This window comes from Carassius auratus, chromosome 8 (genome assembly GCF_003368295.1).
Source record: "Carassius auratus strain Wakin chromosome 8, ASM336829v1, whole genome shotgun sequence".
Lineage (NCBI taxonomy): Eukaryota > Metazoa > Chordata > Actinopteri > Cypriniformes > Cyprinidae > Carassius > Carassius auratus.
The window spans coordinates 17,515,110-17,540,088 of record NC_039250.1 but is presented as its reverse complement, the minus strand read 5'-3'; the positions used below and the strand labels follow the sequence as shown (position 1 = coordinate 17,540,088).

The window sequence follows — 24,979 nt, the reverse complement described above, 5'->3', positions numbered from 1 at the left end:
GCTGTATGGTATAAAAAACACATACGAGAACAAAAACATTTTCAAGTAACATTTTCTATAAATTTCAATAACCTCACCTGCTCCATGACTGCCGCCAACTCCTCTATCTGTGAAGCCTCCTCTCTCACCCCTTCCTCCACATCCATCTCTTCTTGTCCTCCCACTTTCTCACTTTTCATGTCTGCCTCGGTCTCCTCGACCCCGTCTTCATATTGGGTTTCCTTTCGGATGGTGTTCAGGGCCTGGATGTAGGGTCTGGCCACATGAGGGGGGATAGATTCGGACGGGGAAGGCTCCTGGTGGAGAACCACAAACTCCTCCACCTTTTCTCCAGAGCCAGCCTCCACCTCAAACAAATCTTGAATGGTGCGCTGTGGAGATCCGGCATATATTTGTAATGCGAGCATCGGGCCCTGTTCCAAATTCTAGAGAGCTGCCTCGCTCTCTACTGAAACGCGAGCTCATATCTGGCTAGGTTTTGAAACAGCCCTCCATGGTCAAAAGTAACAGTGATTGTGCATGAGCGCTTACCTGTGTTAAAAAGGCTAGAGTGTAATCCATGCCCTGTGCAGCTACCTCTCGTATAAGGTCTTTAGTGCCATTCTTTAAAAGCTTCTCCTCAATTGAGTTCCCGCTCTCCAACCTGACAGAGCACAGCGTTAGTAAAAAAAAGCTGACAAATGTAAACCTGACAAGCGAAAACATTTCATGAATCCATCAGTCTTACCTGTATATGTGGATGTCTTTGGAGCGGCCGATCTTGTCACACCACTCCTGTGTGCGCAAGTCCATGCTGGGATTTAGGTCTGTGTCGTAAAACACGATGGTATCTGCGTCAAACACGTGGCCCATGGCTGAGCAGCAGCGATTGGTCAGGATGGTGCAGAAGATCTGTCTGTTGCGGTTAAACCTCTTGACCTGCTCCTGAGAGTGGTCGGGATGTGAGGAACAAGATGGGTTAAGTATTGCGTTTTCTGCATTACTTTCTTTAATTACAGCCCAGAAACCATCACAGCCTCAGTGGGACATGGACTTGGCCAGGGCAACAGAGAATATGTTACTCCATGTGTTTTACCTGTCTCTCCTCTAGTGACAGACTCTCATCCAGCCGTACATAGGTGAGGTGACGATGGTCTAAGAAGGCCTCCAGTATATCCAGCATGCTGGTCATCTGGGTGAAGATCAGCACGCGCCTGTTCTCAGCGCTCAGCTTCTGCAGCAGGATAGACAGCGCCTCCAGTTTTCCTGCAAACAGAAACATCAAAATGTATACCATAACACCAGTTTTATTAAGTACTTTTTTACAGCCGGTTGGAAACTCTGATTGCCTTGTTAAATAGTTTTTATTATTATTTTTACAACGGCATTCCATTGTTGTGATATTATTCAACTCAGAGTGGAAGGGGAATGTACATGGACAATTCTTGACCAGAACAAGTTTTAAAAGCTGCTTTTACTACTTTTTATTGATATTTATAAATTATAAAGCCGACAATTATAACACATACATTTCCATTCAAAAGTTTGGGGTCAATAATTGTTATTATTATTATTATTCTTTTTAACATTGGGAAATTGTATTACAGTTTAAAATAACTGTTTTTATTTTAATATATTTTAAAAGGATAATTTATGTGATGACAAAGCAATGCCACTTCAGAAATCAATCTAATATGCTGATTTGGAATTTTTTTTATTATTATTATCAAAGTGGAAAACATTCTTAATAATAATCAATAAACAGCTTCATATTTTTGTGAAATCCATAATTTTTGACATTACATTTTTGGCTGGATTTTTTTGATGAACAAAGCTCAAAAAAATAAAATAAAAGGATATTTAGTGTGATTTTAATCAATTTAATTTGTCCATTCCGAAATAGAGGCATTTAAAAAAAATCTAAAACATAAAATGTAAGTACAAAGTATATAAAATATTACATAAAAAATATTAAAAAATCTTACCAACCACAAATTTCTGAATGGTTCTGTATAAGACAGAATCGTAGCTCTATGATGGATAGAGGATACCATATTGGGAAACATACAATAGTGTGCTTAACTGAATATCAGTAATATTTGTGAAATTTAAATCTGAATGTAACAGAGCTGAGTTGCTGTTGTGGAGCTCACCTGAATCCATCTCCAACATGTGTGCATCAGGGAATCTGACAACAGGAGGATAGGCTAAGTTATGGATCTCTGCGTTGTGTGGAGCGGACACTTCCTGCAGCTGTCGCCTGAATGATTTTTGTGCTAAGCTGTAAGATGGTGGAGGATTGGATGCATACAGCTGAGGGGGAGGGGCCACCGCAGCGGGAAGTATGCAGGAGAACCTTTAATATAACAGGAAGAAGCATTAGATCATAAAAATCTCACAAAACTGCTTTCATGGCAAGAAGTTCATGGTCAAATCCAGACCTCTTCAACAAGGTGCCTGCTGCTGCCTCCTGCTCCCTGTTGGAGAGAATCGCTGAGCGGAGTGGGGCCACCGTGGACACACAAGTCTGCTGAGCCCTAATACAGCTGTCTCTGCCGACCCAGGACCAGCGGGAGTGCTGGGGTGCAGGGAAGGCTGGTGGAGGGCGTCCCCCATAAACGGAGCAGGTCTTGATCAGGTCAGAACCATACATCACAGAGCGTGAGGACCGCCGCTCATTGGCATGAAATAAACTAGCCAGACGCTCTTTCAGCTGCCTGTTTCTTTCCTCGCTTGAATCCTAATTAGACACAAAGACAAGGCTCAGATTCCAGAACTATTTGATTGACTTCATCAATTCCTTCAACATGTCTTTCAAAATCACCTACCTGTGTCGTGGTGTTTGTTGAGTGTTTAGCGTTTGCTCCCATGTCTGTGGTAGCTTGAGTGACTGTGGTGCTTGCCATGGTGGTTGCTTTAATGGAAACAGATAGAAACATAGAAACTTGAGTTTGAGTTCACTACGACAGCATTAGAACATCACATACTTAGGATAATAGTTCTCAACCAGAGGGCGGAAAACCACTAGGGGGCCTTAGCAGAATCTTAAGGGGACACATGGACTTGGAAGACAGTAGACTGAAATTGTGAAAGTGTTATTTCTAGATTTAAAAAAAATATTATAAAATAAAATCTTAAAAGTTATGATAATTTCTATAATATATAATTTTGGCTAGCTAAGCCAAGCTCTAAAATATTTAATTAGGTAGAAAGAGAGAAAATTATTCCTTTTATTAGGAATAAAGTATGTAAAATCTTATACCTTTTACCTTAAATCTTTTGAAATCAAATCAAATAATATTAATGTTAAATTATTGTAATATATTGCAACTCATAATTTCTATAATGAGTGAAAACTGAAAACAAGCAGGTACAACCAAGTAGCAAAAATGTCCTAGTAGGGCTGTCACTTTTAGTTCTAAAATCGATTGCACAATCGATCGGACCAACCAAAAAAAGTTTCGAAAATTAAAATAGGGAATCGATTTTGTATAATGAAATATGTATACTGTTAATTTTAAAATAATTAAACAATAAAAAAATAGATGTAACAAAACTTACAAACAAGCAGAAAAAGAAAATAAAGAATTCCGAAAGTGCAGTATGCCATGCGAAAGCTAGACAGAAAATACCAGCAATTTTACGCGCCTTTAAGACCTAGTGACGTCGAAAGCGACCTCGTATGCTGTGTTCACACCAAACACGAATAGAGCGCCTGGCGCGAATTATTTCAATGTTAAGTCAATGTAAAGACGCGTTTACGCACGTCTGGAGGTCTCGCGGCGCGGTAGACGCAAATTCACCTCATTCGCACATCTAGTTACAGATGATTCTGAGTTATGAAAAGGACCATTGCAAGCTGACAGCGATAGGCTTTTGTGATGGGAAATTGGCAGTAATACCCCCACCTTGCGCAGCTGTACCTGAGTGTCCCTTGGACATCAGTGCGGTCGGAGCGCGTCTTTTCAACAGCTGGATATATAGTGAATAAACCCCGAACATGAAAATGCTCTGGACCCCGAAAATGTTGATCGACTTATCTTCCTGTCCCAATAAATTTGTAACTTTTTGCGCATTTCAATATGGCTGCCTAGTGCCGCCTAGCCTAAGTGTCGGTTACGTTCAATAATAAAAAAAAAAAAAAGTTAATTATAATTAATTATAGCTGATAGTTAATTAATTCATCTTTCCCAATAAGTTTAAATAAATGTTCACCTATTATGGGCATTTTTACCTTTATAAAGCCATTTTGTAAAATTGTGCACAGATTTTTTAAGTCAAATTGTTTGGGCTGTTACCAAGCAAGAAGAAACACAGATGCTGCATCTGAAGTGGCATTTAGATGCATTTACACACTACTGTTTATTGCAGAACATGAATGCACTTAACCTGCAATAACAAATGCATGAATAATGTTTTGATCTATTAAACATAAAACACTGTATACTGTTATTTGAAATTATTTAAATAATAAAAATAAACTTTAAAGGTGAAATTAAAACTGCCAGCAGGTGGCAGGAAGTCATTTTTAATAAGTGAGTCATTGTGATTGAACAGAATCATTTAAACTAGTGATTTACACCCACTGCAATGATAGAGCTTAGAAGTGCCAGGACAATTTTTAATATAACTCAGATTGGATTTGTCTGAAAGAAGAAAGCCATATACACCTAGGATGGCTTAAGGGCGAGTAAAAAACAGGCTAATTTTCATTTTTGGGAGAACTAACCCTTTTCGTAGCTTCCAAACATTACGGTTAAATGTCTGATGTCAAATGGATTATTTTAACAATGTCTTACTAACTTTGAACATGGTAGTTGCGTTGAGTTGTATGCAGGGTCAGAAGCTTTCAGATTTCATCAAAAATATCTTAATTTTTGTTCTGAAGATGAACAAAGGTCTTGGAACAACATGAGGGTGAGTAATTAATGACAGAATGGTAATTTCTAGGTGAATTATCCCTGACGGTCAATAGGTGACGATTGATCACTAATGAAAATAACAATCAGCTTCAGGACAGAGCAGTGCCTTACCTTGCTGGGGTGTTGAGGTGGCATTGGGCGGCGCGCCTGAGGAGTTCTGTACAGGCACAGCCTGGGGTACATTAGGCATCACCATGGGCGGCCCCTGTGGCCTGAGAAGAGTCTGTCCGGGGGCAGACACAATCTGCAAGATGTTGCCTAAAGCAGACACATAAACGTATAAGCATCACAATAAGCCATATAATGAGGATTTACTGAACACACATAAAAACAGCTGACACAAGTGAAATATGGAAGTGAGATGAGACAGAGAGAGGATGAATATGGGCTGGACATTACCGAGTGTTCCTTGGAGCTGCAGAGGCTGGCCGGTGGTGAGCTGCCGCAGCTGACTCGGAGACAAAGTGAACTTATTGCCCTGGAACTGCAGGGTCACAGGGGTCTCTGGCTGAGTGATACGACCCTGCCCAACCACCTTCACTACATCTCCACCTTCAGTAGAAAACAGCTAATGTTAAATGCTAGTGGCTGACCATTTATCTCGGAGAAAGAAAAAACATTTTAGTTAGTTTCGGGGTGAGAACGGAAAGGGACATGCACAACCACGGTGTGTTAAACAGGAAGAATGACACTTTTTCCTCAAACAAAAAACCTGAAACAAACCACCTGAAACCAGACTGATTCGTTAAGCGGAGCAAAACAAAGTGGGAGAAAATCTTTGCTTGTATAAAAGGTTTTCCATGTAACAATGGTTACATGTGACATGGGGAGCAGCGCCCACAAGCTTGACGCTCTTTACACCCACAGAAGGACAACTGAAGAAAAGCTGCACTGAAAAGATAGGGAGGCAAAACCATATTAGAAAGCTTCTGGGTCATCCTTCAACTGTACTGCACAAAAAAAAAACAGATTAGTCATCAAAATGCAGAAGGGAAGAAATTAAAGAAAAAGAAAAAATGTCAAAAAAAGACGACGTGAATAAACTGGAGGCAGCAGGTTCAGTCCGGAGAAATTTCTGGAGGGTTCATGCTAGTTTGTGAAGGGTGAGGAAAGAAACCACTATAGGTCATCTGCTGAAGATTTTCTGCACTTCAAATCAGACTGGAAATATGCCAAGTTTATGGTGTCAATTTGGCTGAATTTGAGCCGAGTATCACCATTAGTTTCTTTGGTGGAAGTCTGTATGCATTTTAGCCCACTTCAGCAGAGCCATACTGTAGTCTCTGATCTTCACGGAGGTCGTTTACTGCTGTGCTTGGGGGCATGATAAGAAGGAAACAGGTGCACAAGGCAGAGGGCACAAAGGAGAAGGCCCATCTGCAGTGAGTGACGATGAGGCCACTTACTAGGCAAGCGTGCCTGGGCCTGGGAGGTGAGCACCAGCCTCTGGGGTACCAAACTGGGTTGGAGGGGTGGGCGGCAGTGGCATGGGGGGCCACAGCAGACATAGTGGTGACCCCTGTCACACCCAGAGCCAGAGGGGTAGAAGGGGGGTTAGGGGTGGCTCTTGTTAAGAGTGATCCTGATGAGCTGCTGATTGTGGAGGCTAAAGAGGAAGAGGAGTTAACACTCTGAATTAGGGCTGCACGACAAATCGAAATGAATCGAAATCGCGATTAGACTAAAGCTGTGATTGTCATGTGTATCTGGTCAGTGAAGCACGGCTCTGTGATCAGTAGTAAGTCTCCATCCGAAAGTCAGGGGGCGCTCTTGCGTGGAAACTCCAAATACACCCTGCAGAGGAAACCTGGTGGTTGCTAAATAAACTGTTGTGTCTTTATTAGCATTTAAATCTTCTATGGCAAATATATGTTTTTTTTTTCTGATATAATTTTCATTATAATAAAGTATATCCATAATGCAATGCTATTTGCCTTTATCACTGCTTAGAATACTAAGAAATATGTTGCGTGCCTTATTTTGTGTAAGAAACCACATCATTTCACAGAAGGATTTATTTCAAACACCCGACTGAAGTTATGAACTGAGTTTGGAGTAAAAACATGTTATTGAATGCAGTGTTTTCACATGCAGAATTTAGGCCTACTACACACAGCCGTAGTTCACTGACAAGCTGAATGACGAACTGCCTTTAACTGAGTGTTTACTCTTGTCATTTTGCATTAGTGACACACTATTTTTCTATTTAATATTGTAAAGTTGCTTTGACACGATAGTGCTATATAAATAAAGGTGACTTGACAAGCTACGCAAACAGCTGTAATTAATCTCAAACTATTTCCTTGATTTCAGAATTGTATGATCATATAATTTGCATTTTTTTGTGTAGCTTGTCAGAGATCTATGGCTCTGTGTAGTAAATGCTGCTTCATCTGAAAGCAGGTAATAGAGATTCACCACTAATCACAGAACCGGCTTTACTGTCAAGATGTGCATGACAATCGCATTCGATTAATTGTGCAGCCCTAGTCTGAATGGACCAATCAAAGCGAGTGTAATGGGCTTGAAGGATTAATTTTTTAATCCTCTAAATAAAAAGTTATTTGGGACATAAAATGTTACAATTTGTTACAAAATGTTGAGTTTTTGTTTGGTGGTGAGAGATGCTGGCCCATGCAAAACTCACAGCTAATAGTGTCAGGGCATTGCCATTTGATTGCTTGCAGTCACCATGAAATTAAAACTGACAATTATTTTATTTATTTTGATTATTACTTTAATAGAAAACTGTTGTTTAATGAAGCAATTCAATTATTACAGCAGTCAACAAATGACAAAAATCCCATCAATTCCCAATGGACATGTGAAGTCCCAGCCAGCAATTTGATCGCAATTCCCATTTAATGTTGATTTTAAAGAAAAAGTTCACCCAAAAATGAAAATTTTGGGATTTCACTGAACCCTCATAAAAAAAAAATATCTAAAACAATAATTTTTACTTGCTAAAGGGCAGCGTGCAAACAGATTTATGAAAGATTTACAATAAGGTATCCTATCTGAAACCCAAATATTGAATCAAATTTTTTACAAAAGCACAGCCAATATTTACCCTTGTTTAACCCCACTGTATCTGCATATTTTGGCAAGTCTTTAAATTTTGGCATGCACTTTTGTAACCACATTTATTTTCCAATTGTTAAGCACAATCATTGTTAACACACTCTGGCTCAGCCTGTTACACTAGCCATGACCCAAACTCTGGCTACAGGTTTAGTTATAAAATAAATAAAAATTTAGTAAAAAAATAAAACCTGATCTGAACCAACTGCTCTTTAATGTGTTTGATGATGTTTGGGAGGCTCAATGTTTACACCTCTGGGAGAGATAACCCCATTAATGACATGCTTATATTAGTTAAAGTACAATAAACTGGCTTAAGATAATGTTTTCTGACGTAAAATAAATCTTACAGATATCACCATTAAGATGGCCAAAAAAAACCACACACATACACAAAAAAACTGACAGGAGCATATTTTTAGGGTAGAAGCACAGCTACATGTATCATTTCACTTCACAAAACTTACAGATTGTTATGCAGTTCTGGGTGTAAGTGTGGGAACACATTTGTGTTCGATGTTACACAAGAAGGGGTCTTACCCTGTGCAGAAGTGGTTGTGGTAAGAGGTGATTTGCCTCTGGGCTGTGTGCTTGGAGCTGCAGTAGCAGGGTTGGTAGTGGTGGTGGGGGCAGTAGTCACAGTAGTGGCACAAGGGGCCTGAGTGGTGCTGCTAGTCATGGGGACCAGGCGCCCCTCTGGTTTAGTTCCATACTGCACTGGCAGGAACAACCTGAAATTAAAATTATGCAACAATTAGTATCAATTCATATGGACCAATCCTGTTGTACATGTCCACATTACAATAAAAAAAATTATGTGATATAAAAATGTTTAACATTTAATGTTTGAATTTGTATTTAATAGAAAAAAACATGTTCATTCATTCAGCAAGAAAGTAATCCATGCATTAAAGTGAAGTGACATTCAGCCATGTATGGTGACCCATACTCAGAATTTGTGCTCTGCATTTAACCCATCCGAAATGCACACACACAGAGCAGTGAACACACACACACACACACACTGTGAGCACACAACCGGAGCAGTGGGCAGCCATTTATGCTGCAGCGCCCGGGGAGCAGTTGGGGGTTCGATGCCTTGCTCAAGGGCACCTAAGTCGTGGTATTGAAGGTGGAGAGAGAGCTGTTCATGCACTACCCCCACCCACAATTCCATCCGGCCTGAGACTAGAACTCACAACCCTTCGATTGGGAGTCCAACCCTCTAACCATTAGGCCACGACTTCCCCATTATTCTGAAGGAAGTGACAATTTATGGTGTCAAAAACAGCAACATCAACATGAGTATTTTATTATATTGTGGTATTAATTGGTTTGCCTAATTTAAAAATATTATGTCATTTTAATAAAACTACAGAAATCCATATGATATAATTATGGCAGGTATGTGTTCAGAGCAGATGGGTCTGCATGGATGGATGGACACCTCATAGGTTTGATCTTGCATGGTCTGGGTCTGGCTGGTGGGTCGCGTGCATTGTAGATCTCTTCAATCAACTGTTTGGTCATTCTGAGTTTAGGCAGAGCCTCCTCTGACTCATAACGGGTCAATCTGCCCTCATTACCGATTATGTCAAACAGTGACATATCTACAGTCTGGAAAAGAAAATGAAAATGGCCTATCAGTCAAACAAACATTTTTCTTCTACATTCCACAATCCAAGTGTTTATTTCTCTTCCTTACCTTCCACTGGTCCTGCTGCAGGGCTGTGAGCAGTAATGATGGGGTGTTGTACTGCAGTGGTTGACATATATAAGAGTTGTATGTGTCTCTGGGCTGGATCAGGTCTGGATGGTTGCAGATCTTCTGCAGCTGCATAAGAACCTCCAGGACTCTGACAAAATGTCCAGACTTCAGCGCTTCCTGTGCACTAGAAGGCAGTAGAAAGGCAGAGTATCACTCAAAACAGGTGAACTAGAAAAGAGCTGGTTAAGATTGTGTTTGGCTGAATGTGTTCTGTGCTGACCTGGGCTGGATGAGGATGTCCTCATACATGCTCTTTTGCCTCTTGGACAGACGGCACTTGAGAATGTGCTCATACTTCTTAGGCATTTGCTTCTCCACGTCTCTCTTGGAACGGCGCAGGATGAAGGGCTGAATCATCTACAGCAGAAAGGAAGAAAACAAAAACAGGATAGTGATGCTCCAAAAAGATAGTTAAGCAAAAGTATATAATTCTTTGGTGAAAGTCAGCAATAACAACTTCCAGCAATCCTCACCCTGTGCAGTCTGATGACCAGTTTGTGGCAGTAGTCCTGGTTCTGATCAGTGCCGGGTTTGATGGGGAAGTTGAGGTATGGGTGAGTGATTCCCAGGCAGGAGGAAGTGGATCATGGTCCATAACTCTTTCAGAGTGTTCTGCAGAGGTGTGTTGATCAAGAGAATCCTCTGCTGACTGTTGTGAAGAAAGAGAAAAAAATAACAGGCATAGTTAAAATCAATTACAATATATTAATGCATACTAGGGTTGCCCCTTATAGTCGACTAACCATAAAATAAACAAAGAAATAAAAATCCACACTGACGAAGTCACACAGATCATTAACGGCTGGTCATTTCATTTGCTCTTAAAATACTCATTTTTGTTCATAAAGTTAATTTAATGTGCATTAAATTTTTGTGCACTCACAATAACAAAAAAACATTGCGCTTTTGTAAAATAATGTAAGCAACAGATGCGCTTTCTGGCGAGACAGTCTGTGAAATTAAGCAAAAAACGGTGTATATTTGTATAGAGAGCAAAATGTCAACTTCCAAATAAACCAATTCAAATGAAAAACAAATATTCTCAGATTAAGTAATCTGTATGAAACATGCATACAGGTGCATCCACTACTACAAAAAAAATTGAGTCAATGTTGCCGACTAAATCTCTTAAAAAGAAAAAAAAAAAAGAAATCGCTACTTTATCAAATGCTTAAAATGTGAATGCATCCTCCTTACTGTTTTTTCCTGATTCATTCATAATCATTCATTCTTATGCCAGTGTGCTGTTGCAAGCTTATGCGTGCATTTGAGTGAAAAGGCTATGTAGGCAATTAAAGGCACATTATTATAATTTAAATCGTTTATTAATAAACATGTCATTAGTTGACTAATGCTTTAAATGAACAACTACGAGTCCACCAGAAAAATCTTTAGTCGGAGGCAGCCCTAATACATTCAAAGTATTGTGTAATGGTATAGTGTTATTATAAATTAAACAAACTAATATATATATATATATATATATATATATATATATATATATATATATATATATATATATATATATATATATATATATATATATATATATATATATATATGATGAATATTTCAAATCAGAAGCAATGACTGAAAGATTGCTTAATTACCAAAACTGAAATAAAAAAGGCTAAATGCACATTCTAAAACTAAATAAACTGAAACTATAAATTGAAACTTAAAATATAAAAAATATAAAAAAATATAATTCAAAACATTAATAAATAGTATAATATAAAAAATAATGCTAAAATAACTCTGATAGAGTAGAAAGGATGCATAGCACATATCAACCAATAAATGGCAGATATCAATTTTCTATACTTTTTTTTCCTCTGAAATACTGTATTTTCCGCACTATAAGGCGCACAAAATAGAGGATACTGCAGTCAAATGTTTGACTGGGTTAGCGTTATGCATCTACTAGATGGAGCTGTGCTAAAGGGAATGTCAACATTTTGACAGATTATAAGGCACACTGTCGTTTTTTGAGAAAATTAAAGGCTTTTAAGTGCACCTTATAGTGCGGAAAATATGGTAATAAAAAAATAAATAAATCATTCATTAAATTGAATGGTGTTATTTTTTTTTGCATTCCTTGTAAACACTTGTTGTAAATGATAAATTTACTGTGAATATTCTCTAGAAAACATGACACCAACCGATACTGTATAGAAAACAGTTGCATTGTTCCTAACCTCTTTATGTTGAAGATGGTCTCCCAGTGTTTCTCCGTCATGTTTTTGATGAGCTGCACCTCGTCTAGCACCAGGTGCCTCCAGCGCCTCCTCAGGAAGTGAGACTGATCTTTCAGCAGAAGTTTGTATGAAGTCACACACACGTGGAAGCTGTTGGGCTCACTCCACCTCTGCACACATAAGACAACAGTGGGAAAGTGAGAACATACCAAAACGTGGACAAACTTGGACAAAAGCTACCCAACTTAATTATCAAAGATTTCAATGGCCTATAAACTGATTTGAAAACTATTTTAAGGAATTATCTAATGCAAAACTGATGCAAAACAGCTAGACCACAGCATCAGGGATGGATAGACAGGTGGCAGTATGTGAGTACATATCAGGCTAGCTGGCTTTCTCTGGTTCATACCGATCTCTTGTATCTGCGCTGCTTTCTGCTGCCGAGGTATAAGAGTATCTTCAGTCCAGGACACCAACGTTTGAACTCCATCTCCCAGTTTAGCAGCTTACAGGTCCTTACCACCACTAAATGTGGCCCCCAGATACCTGCAACATCCACATGACAGCAGAATGTGTTGCATTTTATTCTTAAAATTACAATAAACAAATGCTTTGAGAAGAAAACCAAATGTAATAGTCTATAAATTTGTTAAATGTGGTTGCTGGTGGTACCCTGGTTGCAGGCCAAGTGAGCAAAATAAGCCACAGTCTGTACAGTTTTGCCAAGGCCAGTTTCATCTGCCAGGATGCCGTTAAGGTTTTTGCGGTGGAGGCTTGCCAGCCACTCCACCGCGACCTGCTGGTACTCTCTCAGAGAACCGTGCAGCAGAGCAGGAGGAGGGGAACCACTCTGAGAGGAAGCAGACAATGTGAGACCACTTGAATTAAACAACTGCGTAATTAAATCTTTAATCATCATGTTTTGAACAGTCCCTGTGAGTAAGGGTGTAAATGACTCACAGTTAGAGTGGTCCTGGCGCTGCCTTTGGGCAAAATCAAGTCTGTTGCTGCAGCGACCTCAGCGATATCCTTGGTGGGCTTCCCATCAGGGCCAGAAGCCTTCCGCTCAGCCCCACGGTACTGATCCATACTCAGCAAAGAGTCTATCAGCACTGCATCATGTGGACTGACCAACAGAGAACCCATGTCTGAACAGAGAAGAGCATAAACTGTTACTGTAACATAGGGCTGCCCTTGTTTTTTATTAAACAATGGTTTAGTGAACAAATTGCTTTCTTTATTATTTATAAAGATATTTATTATTCCCTTGATATTGTAACTGCATGCCACAATTTTATATGGAAATAAACAAGCCTGAAACACTCTAAATGAAAACCTTTTAGTGCTTTTATATATTATTAAGCATCAAATGTCAACTATATATCGGATTGGTTTCTTCTTTAAATTATAAAAAAAAAAAGTACAAATATTAATGGTATTTAATGTCATACTAAAACTAAAATTAAAATAATGGGAAATGGGAAAAACTCTTAAGATAGCATGTATAAAAAATGCATCTTAAGCACACAATAACATAAATGGACTTTAAAAGATTGATTGCAGCTTTGAACCATTACGTAATTGTGGCATCCATAATTGTAATCGCGATTAGAAATTTGATTAATTGTGCAGCCCTAACACAAACCTTCAGCCTCCTCTCGGTCTTCATCTTCGCTCTGGCTGGAAGGCTGTGGCCACTCAAAGCCCTCTGCATAAGCACCAGTATATTTCTTCACCAGATCATCCAATGGCACTTCAGCTACAAGACACAAACTCACAGTTTATAACAGTTGCTCTGCTATATGAGTTTTCAGTGGCTGATAAATAAAATAAATAACCAAAAATGTTGCATACTGAAACCACACTGAAAATGGTATAAACTTAATTATTAGGGTGTTCACAAAATTCAATTGCACATTTAAATCCACTAAAAACATTTGAAAACATTATGAAATTATTAAATTGTATAAACAGATTTATATAACTGCATAATGTTACAATACAGGTGCATCTCAATAAATTAGAATGTCGTAGAAAAGTTCATTTATGTCAGTAATTCAGCTCAAATTGTGAAACTCGTATATTAAATAAATTCAGTGCACACAGACTGAAGTAGTTTAAGTCTTTGGTTCTTTTAATTGTGATGATTTTGGCTCACATTTAACAAAAACTCGAATACTTCATAAGACCAAAAAAAAAAAAAATTTTTTAGTGAATTGATGGCCTTCTGTAAAGTGTTCATTTACTGTACATGTACTCAATACTTGGTAGGGGCTCCTTTTGCTTTAATTACTGCCTCATGTCAGTGTGGCATGGAGGTGATCAGTTTATGGCACTGCTGAGGTGGTATAGAAGCCCAGGTTTCTTTGACAGTGGCCTTAAGCTCATCTGCATTTTTTGGTCTCTTGTTTCTCATTTTCATCTTGACACTACCCCCTAGATTCTCTCTGGGGTTCAGGTCTGGTGAGTTTGCTGGCAAATCAAGCACATCAGCACCATGGTCATTTAACCAACTTATGGTGATTTTGGCAGTGTGGGCAGGTGTCAAATCCTGCTGGAAAATGAAATCAGCATCTTCATAAAGCTGGTCAGTCCAGTTCTTCTTCTCCTTAACCCAGGTAAGATGTCTCTGACGTTGTCTGTGGTTCAGGAGTGGCTTAACAAGAGGAATACAACAACTGTAGCCAAATACACGTCTATATGCCTTCACCTCAGCCTCAGTCCATTCCTTGTGAAGTTCACTCAAATTCTTGAATCGATTTTGCTTGACAATCCTCATAAAGCTGCGGTTCTCTCAGTTGGTTGTGCATCTTTTTCTTCCACACTTCTTCCTTCCACTCAACTTTCTGTTAACATGCTTGGATACAGCACTCTGTGAACAGTCAGCTTCTTTGGCAATAAATGTTTGTGGCTTACCCTCCTTGTGAAGGGTGTCAATGATTGTCTTCTGAACAACTGTCAGATCAGCAGTCTTCCCTATTATTGTGAAGCCAAGTGAACCAAATTGAGAGACCATTTTGAAGGCTCAGGAAACCTTTGCAGGTGTTTTGAGTTGATTAGCTGATTGGCATGTCACCATATTCTAATTTGTTGAAATAGTGAATTGGTGGGTTTTTGTTAAATGTGAGCCAAAATCACCACAATTAAGAGCCAAAGACTTAAACTACTTCAATCTGTGTACACTGAATTTATTTCACAATTTACTATTTGTTTCACAATTTGAGTTTTACTGAATTACTGAAATAAATTAACTTTTCCACGACATTCTAATTTATTGAGATGCACCTGTATGTTTCAAATATTTTTGAGAAGGCATGATCAATAACCTTAGAAATGCCCAAAATCAGTATTATATAATTCAGTCTGTCTAAACATGTAACACGCTACGCTCATACATAGTCTGATTAGTGCAGGGCGGTTTGACCAAAAATTTATATCACGTTTTTTTTTTCAAAATTATATATAAATTTTTCCTGCAAACAATGCACTTCCACTTTAATTCAGCGCCTGCAGCACAGCAAAAAAAAAAACAAAAAAAAAAAACCGGTACGTTAACAATCGTGTTTACCCTCAGCACGCCTCGCAGTCGCTGCTTAGAAGTGCAACATTGTAAAGGGTCCGTCTGAAACAGTGTCGCGTGGCCGCGGTGGAGCATAGCGTTCGTTTCCAAACGCAGAGTATGCCGGTATATTCAAAATTAACATCAGAACGAAAATATACACCAGTTTTCGGTATGAACCAGTTTACCGCCCAGCACTAAGTCTGATACATAAAAAAAATATTAAGGAGGAAAACAAAAAATGTATCACTGTTTAAAGACATGCCCATAAGTTTAAGATGTAAAACTTACCTTCTTTTGTTAGTTCGGCCAGCTCTGCTTTCTGATCAGCTGCCACCTCCACAGCCTCCTGCTCCTCTATTGTACTTTCCTCATCTTCAACTGCAAAACAACATTAGATCAATCAGCAGCATGCACGCAGAGAACGGTCAGGAAACTATGTATAAATGCACTATGTACCCTCTACATCCGACAGCGAGGTGCTTGACTTTCTCTTGCGGGATATGCCAGTCTCTTGCTGAAAGGGAAAAAGGGGAAGACAAATTGTCAAATACAATCAAAGGATGAGTGAAGCAGCAATGAGGAAGGATCTCAGAGAATTCATGGAGAAGATCTTACCCCTTTACTCTCTTTATCAGACTTCTCTCCAGTGGACTGGGTCACTTTAGCACACTGGCCTGTAGCAATACAAAGTCTCTTCTGAATTAATAAAACAAGTCTGAACATTCAGTTAAGACAAACCAGATAACATTAATTAATCTCACCTTTACTCACAGCCTTCTGCAAGCCAAGAACTTTTTGTCGTTTGTCATAGATCTCAAAACGCAGCTTGATTTCTACAACCTGTGGTAAGACAGAGAGAGAAAAAAACTCTTTATGAGGAACTAAGACAAATCTCCACATTCAGCGGAATAGCATTTGTCACAGTGAGATTTTGTCTAAATGTGAATACTAATTTATAATAAACATGATGCATTAATGAAACCAAACAAATGTCAATGAGGTCTAAGCTTTTTTTTGACTCATACAAAACATTTTAAGTTTATTTTTCATTTATGTTCCGGTACTTAAGTAAAAGTCAGTGTTGTTATTGCTAACTAAAACTAAAAGTTAAAAACTATTAAATTTAGGTCCTATTAATTGAAATAAAATGTAAACATAAGACGTTAAAAAGAGAGAAATTTTTTTTTTTTAATTAATGTGGCCTTGGCAAGTTACTAAAATTACTAAGTTGAAGTACTAAAATCACTAAAACTAGAATAAAATCTATAATAAAATCCAACTCGGGTATTGATAAATAGTATTATGATAAATACTAATATAATTCTAAAATAATATTGGTATAAATGACATGTCAATGTACCTGTTCAATATTGGACCAGAAGTAGTCAACCCCGCGGGCGATGGTGCTGGCAATGTGCCGCAGCCTCATCTCCTCCTCCCTCTTCTCACGTTCCTCCATCTTCTTCTGTTCAACATGGTAACGTGCACATGTGCGCACAAGCTGCAGAGAGAAACATTGTTTAACTTAAAATCAAAGTTGAATTTTAGCCTTTACATCGGCTGTACATATGATCATTTATTTGCATTCAAGTGCATATAATCAGTTTCTAATATAAAAGACTGAGTGCGAGTCTTCTCACCTTCTTGGCAGCAGCCATCTTCCAGCGCCTTTCCTGGGCAAAGTCAGCCGCCATCCACTGCATCTCCTCCAGCAGGTAGTCCCAGTGGGATTTGGGCCTGCAGGCCTCCTGCAGCTTGGGTAAGCGGCTAGCTGACCACTGGCCTTCTTTACGTAGCTCTGCAATGCGCTGGTTCACATGACTCTCCTACAATAACACGTCACACTCTTGTGTGATATACTATAGGCACCATATACTACAAAATGTGCTACTTTCATGCATACTAAAAGATCTTTTTTGCTTTAAATCTGAGAGTTCTCACCAGCTTGGCTTGTTCTGCTTGCTTGTCCTGAGAGCATTCCTGTGAGTTCTGCCCAACTGGACTCTGACCCAAACCAGACATTTTCAGCCCGGTGGTGCCATTCGTGGTAGTGAGTTTGGACTGGGCAGCAGGAGAGAGGCTGGGGACAGTACTGGGGGTGCGGACCGGAACAGAAGGGTGTGGGGAGGAGAGAGAGGACGGGGATGTTAGAGGAGCAGGAGACATGGCAGGGTTGGAGAGAGAGTTGGACAGCAAACGCTGGGCAGGCTGGGAAGAATCTGATCCAGGACGCACAAGTGCCACAGTCTGAAAAAGAGAGAGGATAAACTGTAACAAAATATACTGTTGCAAGTAGGGCTGTGCAATATATTGAATATTCATGATACAGTCAGAATGATTTGCTGTTGACATAAAGTTGAATATTGTAATGAATTTATTGCATTTTTTTATTGCCTATTATGTTTCCTAAAGAGTTTTATCAGAATTTTTTTTTATTCTTTCTATACAGCAGATTTTGTTATAGTTTCTCTGACTCTGATTAAAACATCAGCTGCAAAAATGACTTGAGTTTGATTCATTTTTTTTTGTAAATTAGTGGAAACCACCCAGTTAGTTCAAAATTCAACTGTCCATTTGCATAATCCCTCAAACATTCTTGGAAGTCTCTATGTGGCATGTATTTATGTACAAGTGTTCTGGTAAAAATTTGATTAAAAAAAAGTGTTTAGGTATGTGTGTTGTTGGTCTAGTGTATTTAATTAAATAATTTGACTAAACTCATTTTTTTACATATATTTAATAAAAAGCCTTTAAGATAAGGTCACGACAATAAATGTTCCCTCGGTGGGAGAAGACACTGAACACAAAGTGAAAATATCAATAAAGACTTAAAAACTCAATTGTTCGTTTGCAAGGCTCTGCAATTTTTGGAAGTTTGGAAAACATGCTTTGATTGTTTATAGTTTTACAGGGTTTTTTTTCTGTAAAGATCAAGGAATATTATTTTATCTATATTGCCCAGTGTGTTTACTGCAACAGTACGTAAATCATTTTCATTCTCCAAAGCAAGAGAATCCAAAAGTTAGAAATGTGCCCATCTTAACATACTTTTATTAATATCATCATAAGCAGAACAAGCTTTTGTTAAATAACGAAGACAAACTTGTCAATGTGGTTTTCTGTGGCATAGTCCTAAATGTATTTTAGCATACTCACTGCCTGTCCAGGCTGCATGACTGACTGCTGCATCTGCTGCTGCATCTGTAGGTGGAGTCCTGACTGCATCTGCTGAAGCTGTGCCTGCAGCTGGGCATGTTGGTTGACTGGAGCCAGCACGGCCCCAGCACCTGGCACCTTTACCTGGAGCTGACCACCAGCCACCGGAGCCTGCTGGTCCACCACCATGGCCTGACCCTGGGACAGGGAGAGGGGCAGGCCAGCCATAGGGAGCCCACCCTGGGGGAGGCGGCCTGGAAGCTGTGGGGGTGGCGTGTGGAGGCTGGCAGCATTCTGGACCGGGGGACCTTTGGATGGGTCGTACTGTTGCTGGTTCTGTTTCTGCCCACCAATCTGGACCGTTTGTGGAGTCGGTGGCATCCCTCCTTTTATGGGGGTCAAGATGAAGGAAACAGAACAGAGAGAGGAAAGAGAGGAGAGAAAGACAGAGGGAAACGGGGAGCAAAGAAGAGTTCCATAGAAGGAGAAAATGAAGAATTGGAAACAAAATATATTGTCTTAGCTCATGTCTGTCTACAGAGACCACGAGACTGCATTCTATATCATTTTTTTGTTGTCGTTATAAATATTTTTACAAGCACCCTAATAGACCAATATAATGCTGTATTTTACATTTAATATAACTCTTGATATCTGACGTAATTTTTCTTGTATTAAGATCAAATTAAAAGAATGTGTCTGAGTCATAGGTCTCCAGCAATTCAGAAGAAATTATACTTGGTTTAAAAAAATGCAAAGATTAGTAATGTAATATAATTTTAACTGAAACATTATTTGTATGACAATTAAAAACATTTCTCTCCAATTCTCATTACTTTGATGTTAGACGATATTGATTTTATAAATATTATTATAAAAAGACTTTATACAGTATCTTGTATAGCATTTTGTTAATGTAAAACTGTCAAATATTTGTACTGGAATAAAATATTACAGAATATAAAAAAAATCATTGTAATACAGTAAGATGTTTCATGATTAGTCACCAAAACTGTGCTGCATTCTTTACGGATCTAAAAATCTATTTTGATTGTGGGGTGCAATAGATCTCAAGACACGACTTTACCCATTTGTGTTTCAACTAAACTTCTTTTGTTTTTTATGGATATGATGTTATGAATTACCAGCAATGTGCTACACAATGCTGGAGAAAAGGGAACATTAATGAAAAATACTGTTCGTGTCACAATGACTACATAACAAAAATCAAAGAAGATATACAAGTTCTAATGAACGAAAATTAGAACTCGTAAATGTGAAAATCAAAATATTTTGTTCAATGCTTAAAAATACTACTATGAAGAACAAAATTAATCATGCATTACCATTGAAATATCCATAAGTGGAAAAGTCTAGAAATAACAAAGAAACAAATGAAGAAAACAAATTATAACAAAACAGGAGAAGATCTTGAAAGAAAAAGAGGCACAGAAAGGTAATGGACACGACTGAAGCACTGACACATGAACATGCACGAAGCAGGTAATGTCCGGAACATCTGCGTTAATACTCGAGCTACACAACAGCAAAGCAGAGGGTATAGCAGTGGAATGACAAGGGAAGTTTAGCACAGAAGAAGGTAAAGCCCAGCTTTAAACACTAAGTATCTCCCTCTTTTAGCATTTCATCATGAGATAAATTACCAACTATGTCAATTTGTCAGCTCCGAAGCTTTCTGAGGTTAATCTGCTTGATTATAAGGTCCTTTCCTGAGCGCCACTTTTGGCACCTCACCATCAGGTCATGAAGCAATGTTATGGAAACCAAAGATGAGGGTGGGAACTGAAAACATGGTGACCATAAAACGAGGAGAAACGAAAAAAACTGGCTAGATGAAGGGAGCCAAGACTGAAAATGCATTTAGATTCCAAGTTGACGATGCAGTGAATTTAGGGAAGTGAAGGAGGAGCTCGGTAGGATCAGGAGAGGAGATGTCAACTATAAAACCGCAGAACTAAACGCAAAACAAACACTATGTGAAATAGGACATCCCAGTAGCCAGTTTGGGGCTCATCAGCTGATGAGCCTTGAATGGAATCAGAGATGCCAATATGGCAAAGAAGAACGTAAATGGATGAGGTGAATGGCTCAAGGAACTAATGAATAAATCATAAATGGGAAAAAATGTGATGTCTTCCAAATTGATCTTCAGCTGTATCTTCTGCCCTGCTGTCCCTCTGATGCTTAGAGAAAGATTTTAAATGAGGGCTGAGTCTGAACGGAGTCCCAACAAGTGGATCACAACTGGTAGATGATGCTTGGAAGGAAAGGTGGGATCAACTTTGGGAACTCTGGAATGAACCCTGACCTCCAGCAGCATTGAGTAACGGTAAAAAAAAGATCGGATCTGTCCCGAGACGCAGCGGCGCTCCTACCTTGCGCTGTAGGCATGAGCTGCTGGAGGGGAACGCCGGTAGATCCTAAAGGAGTTACAGCGGGGTGCTGGAATATCATCCCATGCCGACCCACATCCATCCGGGACCTCTTAGCCTGATCTGGGATGCAAAACACACAATACCCTCAAAACGAAAAAAAAAAAAAATCCCTCCCAAGAAATCAGATATAGAACAGGAAAAACCAAAAGAAGGAGAAATAACACTTGGCACATGGCAATGATGTTTGCACACCAACAGGTAGCTGTCGGGAAGCCTCGCTCCCCGTTTTCTGGATTACAGGCTTCAAACACAGAGCTGGGGAAAGATGCTTGAATACTGAGTAAGCAGAAGCGAATTGGAAGGGGAGAAATTAAAAGGAAGGACAGCAAAAAGAAAAGCAGAAAACAAAAGGGGGAATAAAGAAACAAAAGAAAACAAACCAGGCTTCCACCTTTGCCCTGCGTCAACGTCGCCCTACCTGCTTGAGCCATGGCCTGCTGCCGCTTGAAAGCCTCCATATCCACAGGGTTCGAGAGGCTGCCACCTGCCACCCCGGCATGGGTCTATGAGACCGAAAACAAACCAACGAGAGAGTCTCATTCACACACAGAAAAAACAGTACTGGTGACCTTAACTTAAGCTCGCCTGATTATGTCTAAGGTCACAATTCTGTCAAACCACTAAATGAAAGCACTATCATACTGAATGGTAACATTTTGGAAATGTTCTGAATGATTCCTTCTTCACATTTCTACCTGGAACTGCTGCGGAACAGAGAACGCTGCAGACACGTTGGGTGGGAGTTGTGTAGCTATAGCAACAGGAGTCACCGTCTGTCCATCCTTTCCAGTCACTACTTTCACCTGAGAGGTTGTCATAGAAACAGATGAAAGATACAAAGCAAGATAAAATTAAAGCTGCAAGCAGCGATGAACGGGCCCTCGCACCCGGGCTCACCGGCAGTGAGTGGCTTTAGTTAATAGGTGAACGGTGAGAAATATGCGTTTAAACTCATAAATATAAGTAGAACATATCAATGTTTATTCCATATATGTGCCAATCTTCCTGTTGCCAGCAGGTGGCGCTATCATTATAATGGAATATTGGCCTTCAGATGTGTTCAGGGCAGGACCCTTATCACACAAGTGAAGTTTGGGCAAGATCGGACATTTTATGCCTGAGTTATAACAACATCCTATTTCATGGCGAAACATCGAAATTTGTCAGGCCGCCATGGACACGCCCTTTAACGAAACCTCAAGATCTTCACAATTTAAGATCGCAAAAGGCTTTAGATTACACTGACCAAGTTGGGTGTTGATCTGAATAAATCTCTAGGAGGAGTTTGTTAAAGTACAACCCCTGAAAATGGCCAAAACAACACAAATTTTGCAGAGAAAATTCTAAATAACTGACTTCCTGTTGGGATTCGGATTTCGTACCAAGAGACTTTTTCATAGATATTGGTGTGTTACATGTGTGTACCGATTTTTGAACATGTACGTGAAACATAGCTCGAGGCGTATTCTGTTTAAAGTGAATACGCACTCCGTTGAAAGTGTATAGGTGGCGCTATCGAGCCATTTTGCCACACTCGATGGAATATTGGCCTTCAGATCTGTTTAGGCCAGGACCCTTATCACACAAGTGAAGTTTGGGCAAGATCGGACATTTTATGCCTGAGTTATAACATGTTTTATTCCCATGGCGAGACATCGAACTTCATCACGGCGCCATGGACACACCTTTTAACAAAAACTCAAGATCTTCACAACTAAACATCACACAGGTCTTTAGATTAGACTGACCACAAAAAAGACATTGATGTCATAAAATTTCTAGGAGTAGTTTGTCGCAGTGTAAAATATGTAACTTCCTGTTGCCAATAGGTGGCGCTATGACTATAACTGAATATTGGCATGTAGATCTGTTCAGGACAAGAGTCTTATCCAACATGTGAAGTTTGGGGCAGATTGGACATTGTATGTCTGAGTTACAGCAACTTCCTTTTTCATGGCGAAACATCGAAATTTGTCAGGCCGCCATGGACCCGCCCTTTAACGAAACCTCAAGTCCTTCGCAATTTATTATCGCAAAGGGCTTTAGATTACACTGACCAAGTTTGGTGTTGATCTGAATAAATCTCTAGGAGGAGTTCTTTAAAGTACAACCCCTGAAAATGGCAAGAACAACACCAATTTTGAAGGGAAAATTCAAAATAACCGACTTCCTGTTGGGATCCGGATTTCGTACCAAGAGACTTTTTTGTAGGTATTGGAGTGTTACATGTGTGTACCAATTTTTGTACATGTACGTGAGACATAGCTCGAGGCAGACTCCGTTGAAAGTGTATAGGTGGCGCTATCGAGCCATTCTGCCACACCCGGTGGAATATTGGCCTGCAGATCTGTTCAGGTCAGGACTCTTATCACACATGTGAAGTTTGGGGAAGATCGGACATTTTATGCCTGAGTTATAACATCTTTTATTAACATGGCGAGACATCGAACTTCGCCATGGTGCCGTGGACACGCCTTTGAACGAAAACTCAAGATCTTCACAACTGAACATCGCACAGGCCTTTAGATTAGACTGACCACAAAAAATACATTGATGTCAAAAAATTTCTAAGAGTAGTTCATCACAGCGTAAAATATGACACTTCCTGTTGCCAATAGGTGGCGCTATGACTATAACTGAATATGCGCATGTCAATCTGTTCAGGTTCAGAGTTTCATCAAACATGTGAAGTTTGGGGCAGATTGGACATTGTATGTGTGAGTTATAGCAACTTCATTTTTCGTGGCGAATCATCGAAATTCGCCAGGCCGCCACGGACACGCCCTGCAACGAAAACTCAAGATCTTCGCAATTTAACATCGCAAAGGTCTTTAGATTAGTCACACCAAATTTGGTGTTGATTTGAGGAAATCTCTAGGAGGAGTTAGTTAAAATACAACACATGGAAATGACCAAAATTACACAAAATTTGCTCATAATATTAAAAATAACCGACTTCCTGTTGGGTTTAGAATTTTGGTCCAAGAGTCTTTTTTGTAGGTATTGGTGTGTTACATATGTGTGCCAATTTTCGTGCATGTATGTGAAACATAGCTGGAAGGCTGTTGATTTTCTTAGTATAGGTGGCGCTGTCGAGCCATTTTGCCACACCCTCTTCTGAATCCTATATCAGACGAAAATTTTCACCAGGTTTGACGCGTGTGCAAAGTTTCATGACTTTTTGAGCATGTTAAAGCCCTCAAAAATGCGATTCATTCGGGAGAAGAAGAAGAAGAATAATAATAAATATAGCTGCAAGCAGCGATGGCGGGCTCAAGCCACCAGTGCCATCGCCACCCCCGGTGGCATCAGGTAAACTGTGCCCAGCGGGCACATGCATTCACAATATCCCTCTGGCAGTGAGGTTTTAAAGGATATGGCAGTTAAAGGGTTAATCCGAATCATCTAGACTTTAAAATCACATTCACAGAACAATATATATGTATAACTTTAGTAACACTTTACAATAAGATTCCATTCATAAACATTATGTTAACATGAACAATATTTATATAGCATTCATTCACGTCAGTTAATATTCCAAACTTAAACATTAAAACTTTGTTTTATTGTGATTTTTTTCCAAGCACATTTTACCAATTCCTAACCATATAAATCTTAATAACTACCATTATTTTTTATTTAATCATTTATGAGTGCTATACAATAGTCCAGGAAAGCTGGAAGAGAAAAACTCCTTATATTCATGTGTGCAGAATTATTAGGCATGTTTTCTTTTACAGATGAAATGCGCTAAAATAGACTTTTAACTCAAACTGTAAGGTCGAAAATTATACCCATTTGATATACCCATGAGAAATATCAAACACAAATGCAATACAGAAATGGATAAG

General features: G+C 39.2%; 1 protein-coding gene across 1 annotated transcript in view; it reads right to left on the bottom strand.

The window, feature by feature from the left end:
- LOC113107452 (E1A-binding protein p400-like) overlaps window positions 1-21,954 on the bottom strand; it is a 33,662-nt gene extending 11,708 nt beyond the window's left edge. The window contains 33 exon segments of the mRNA XM_026269966.1: window positions 78-371; window positions 532-643; window positions 728-924; window positions 1,076-1,245; window positions 2,133-2,335; window positions 2,421-2,719; window positions 2,808-2,893; window positions 5,013-5,159; window positions 5,301-5,453; window positions 6,308-6,376; window positions 6,379-6,507; window positions 8,523-8,713; window positions 9,430-9,599; window positions 9,688-9,874; window positions 9,971-10,107; window positions 10,224-10,316; window positions 10,318-10,399; window positions 11,949-12,118; window positions 12,361-12,497; window positions 12,624-12,801; window positions 12,912-13,099; window positions 13,597-13,710; window positions 15,802-15,891; window positions 15,970-16,027; window positions 16,129-16,187; window positions 16,275-16,353; window positions 16,874-17,014; window positions 17,154-17,339; window positions 17,455-17,760; window positions 18,670-19,055; window positions 21,066-21,185; window positions 21,544-21,628; window positions 21,821-21,954. Coding sequence (XP_026125751.1) covers window positions 78-371; window positions 532-643; window positions 728-924; window positions 1,076-1,245; window positions 2,133-2,335; window positions 2,421-2,719; window positions 2,808-2,893; window positions 5,013-5,159; window positions 5,301-5,453; window positions 6,308-6,376; window positions 6,379-6,507; window positions 8,523-8,713; window positions 9,430-9,599; window positions 9,688-9,874; window positions 9,971-10,107; window positions 10,224-10,316; window positions 10,318-10,399; window positions 11,949-12,118; window positions 12,361-12,497; window positions 12,624-12,801; window positions 12,912-13,099; window positions 13,597-13,710; window positions 15,802-15,891; window positions 15,970-16,027; window positions 16,129-16,187; window positions 16,275-16,353; window positions 16,874-17,014; window positions 17,154-17,339; window positions 17,455-17,760; window positions 18,670-19,055; window positions 21,066-21,185; window positions 21,544-21,628; window positions 21,821-21,943 — 5,139 coding nt within the window. The 5' untranslated portion in view covers window positions 21,944-21,954.
- Between the last annotated feature and the right edge of the window lie 3,025 nt (window positions 21,955-24,979).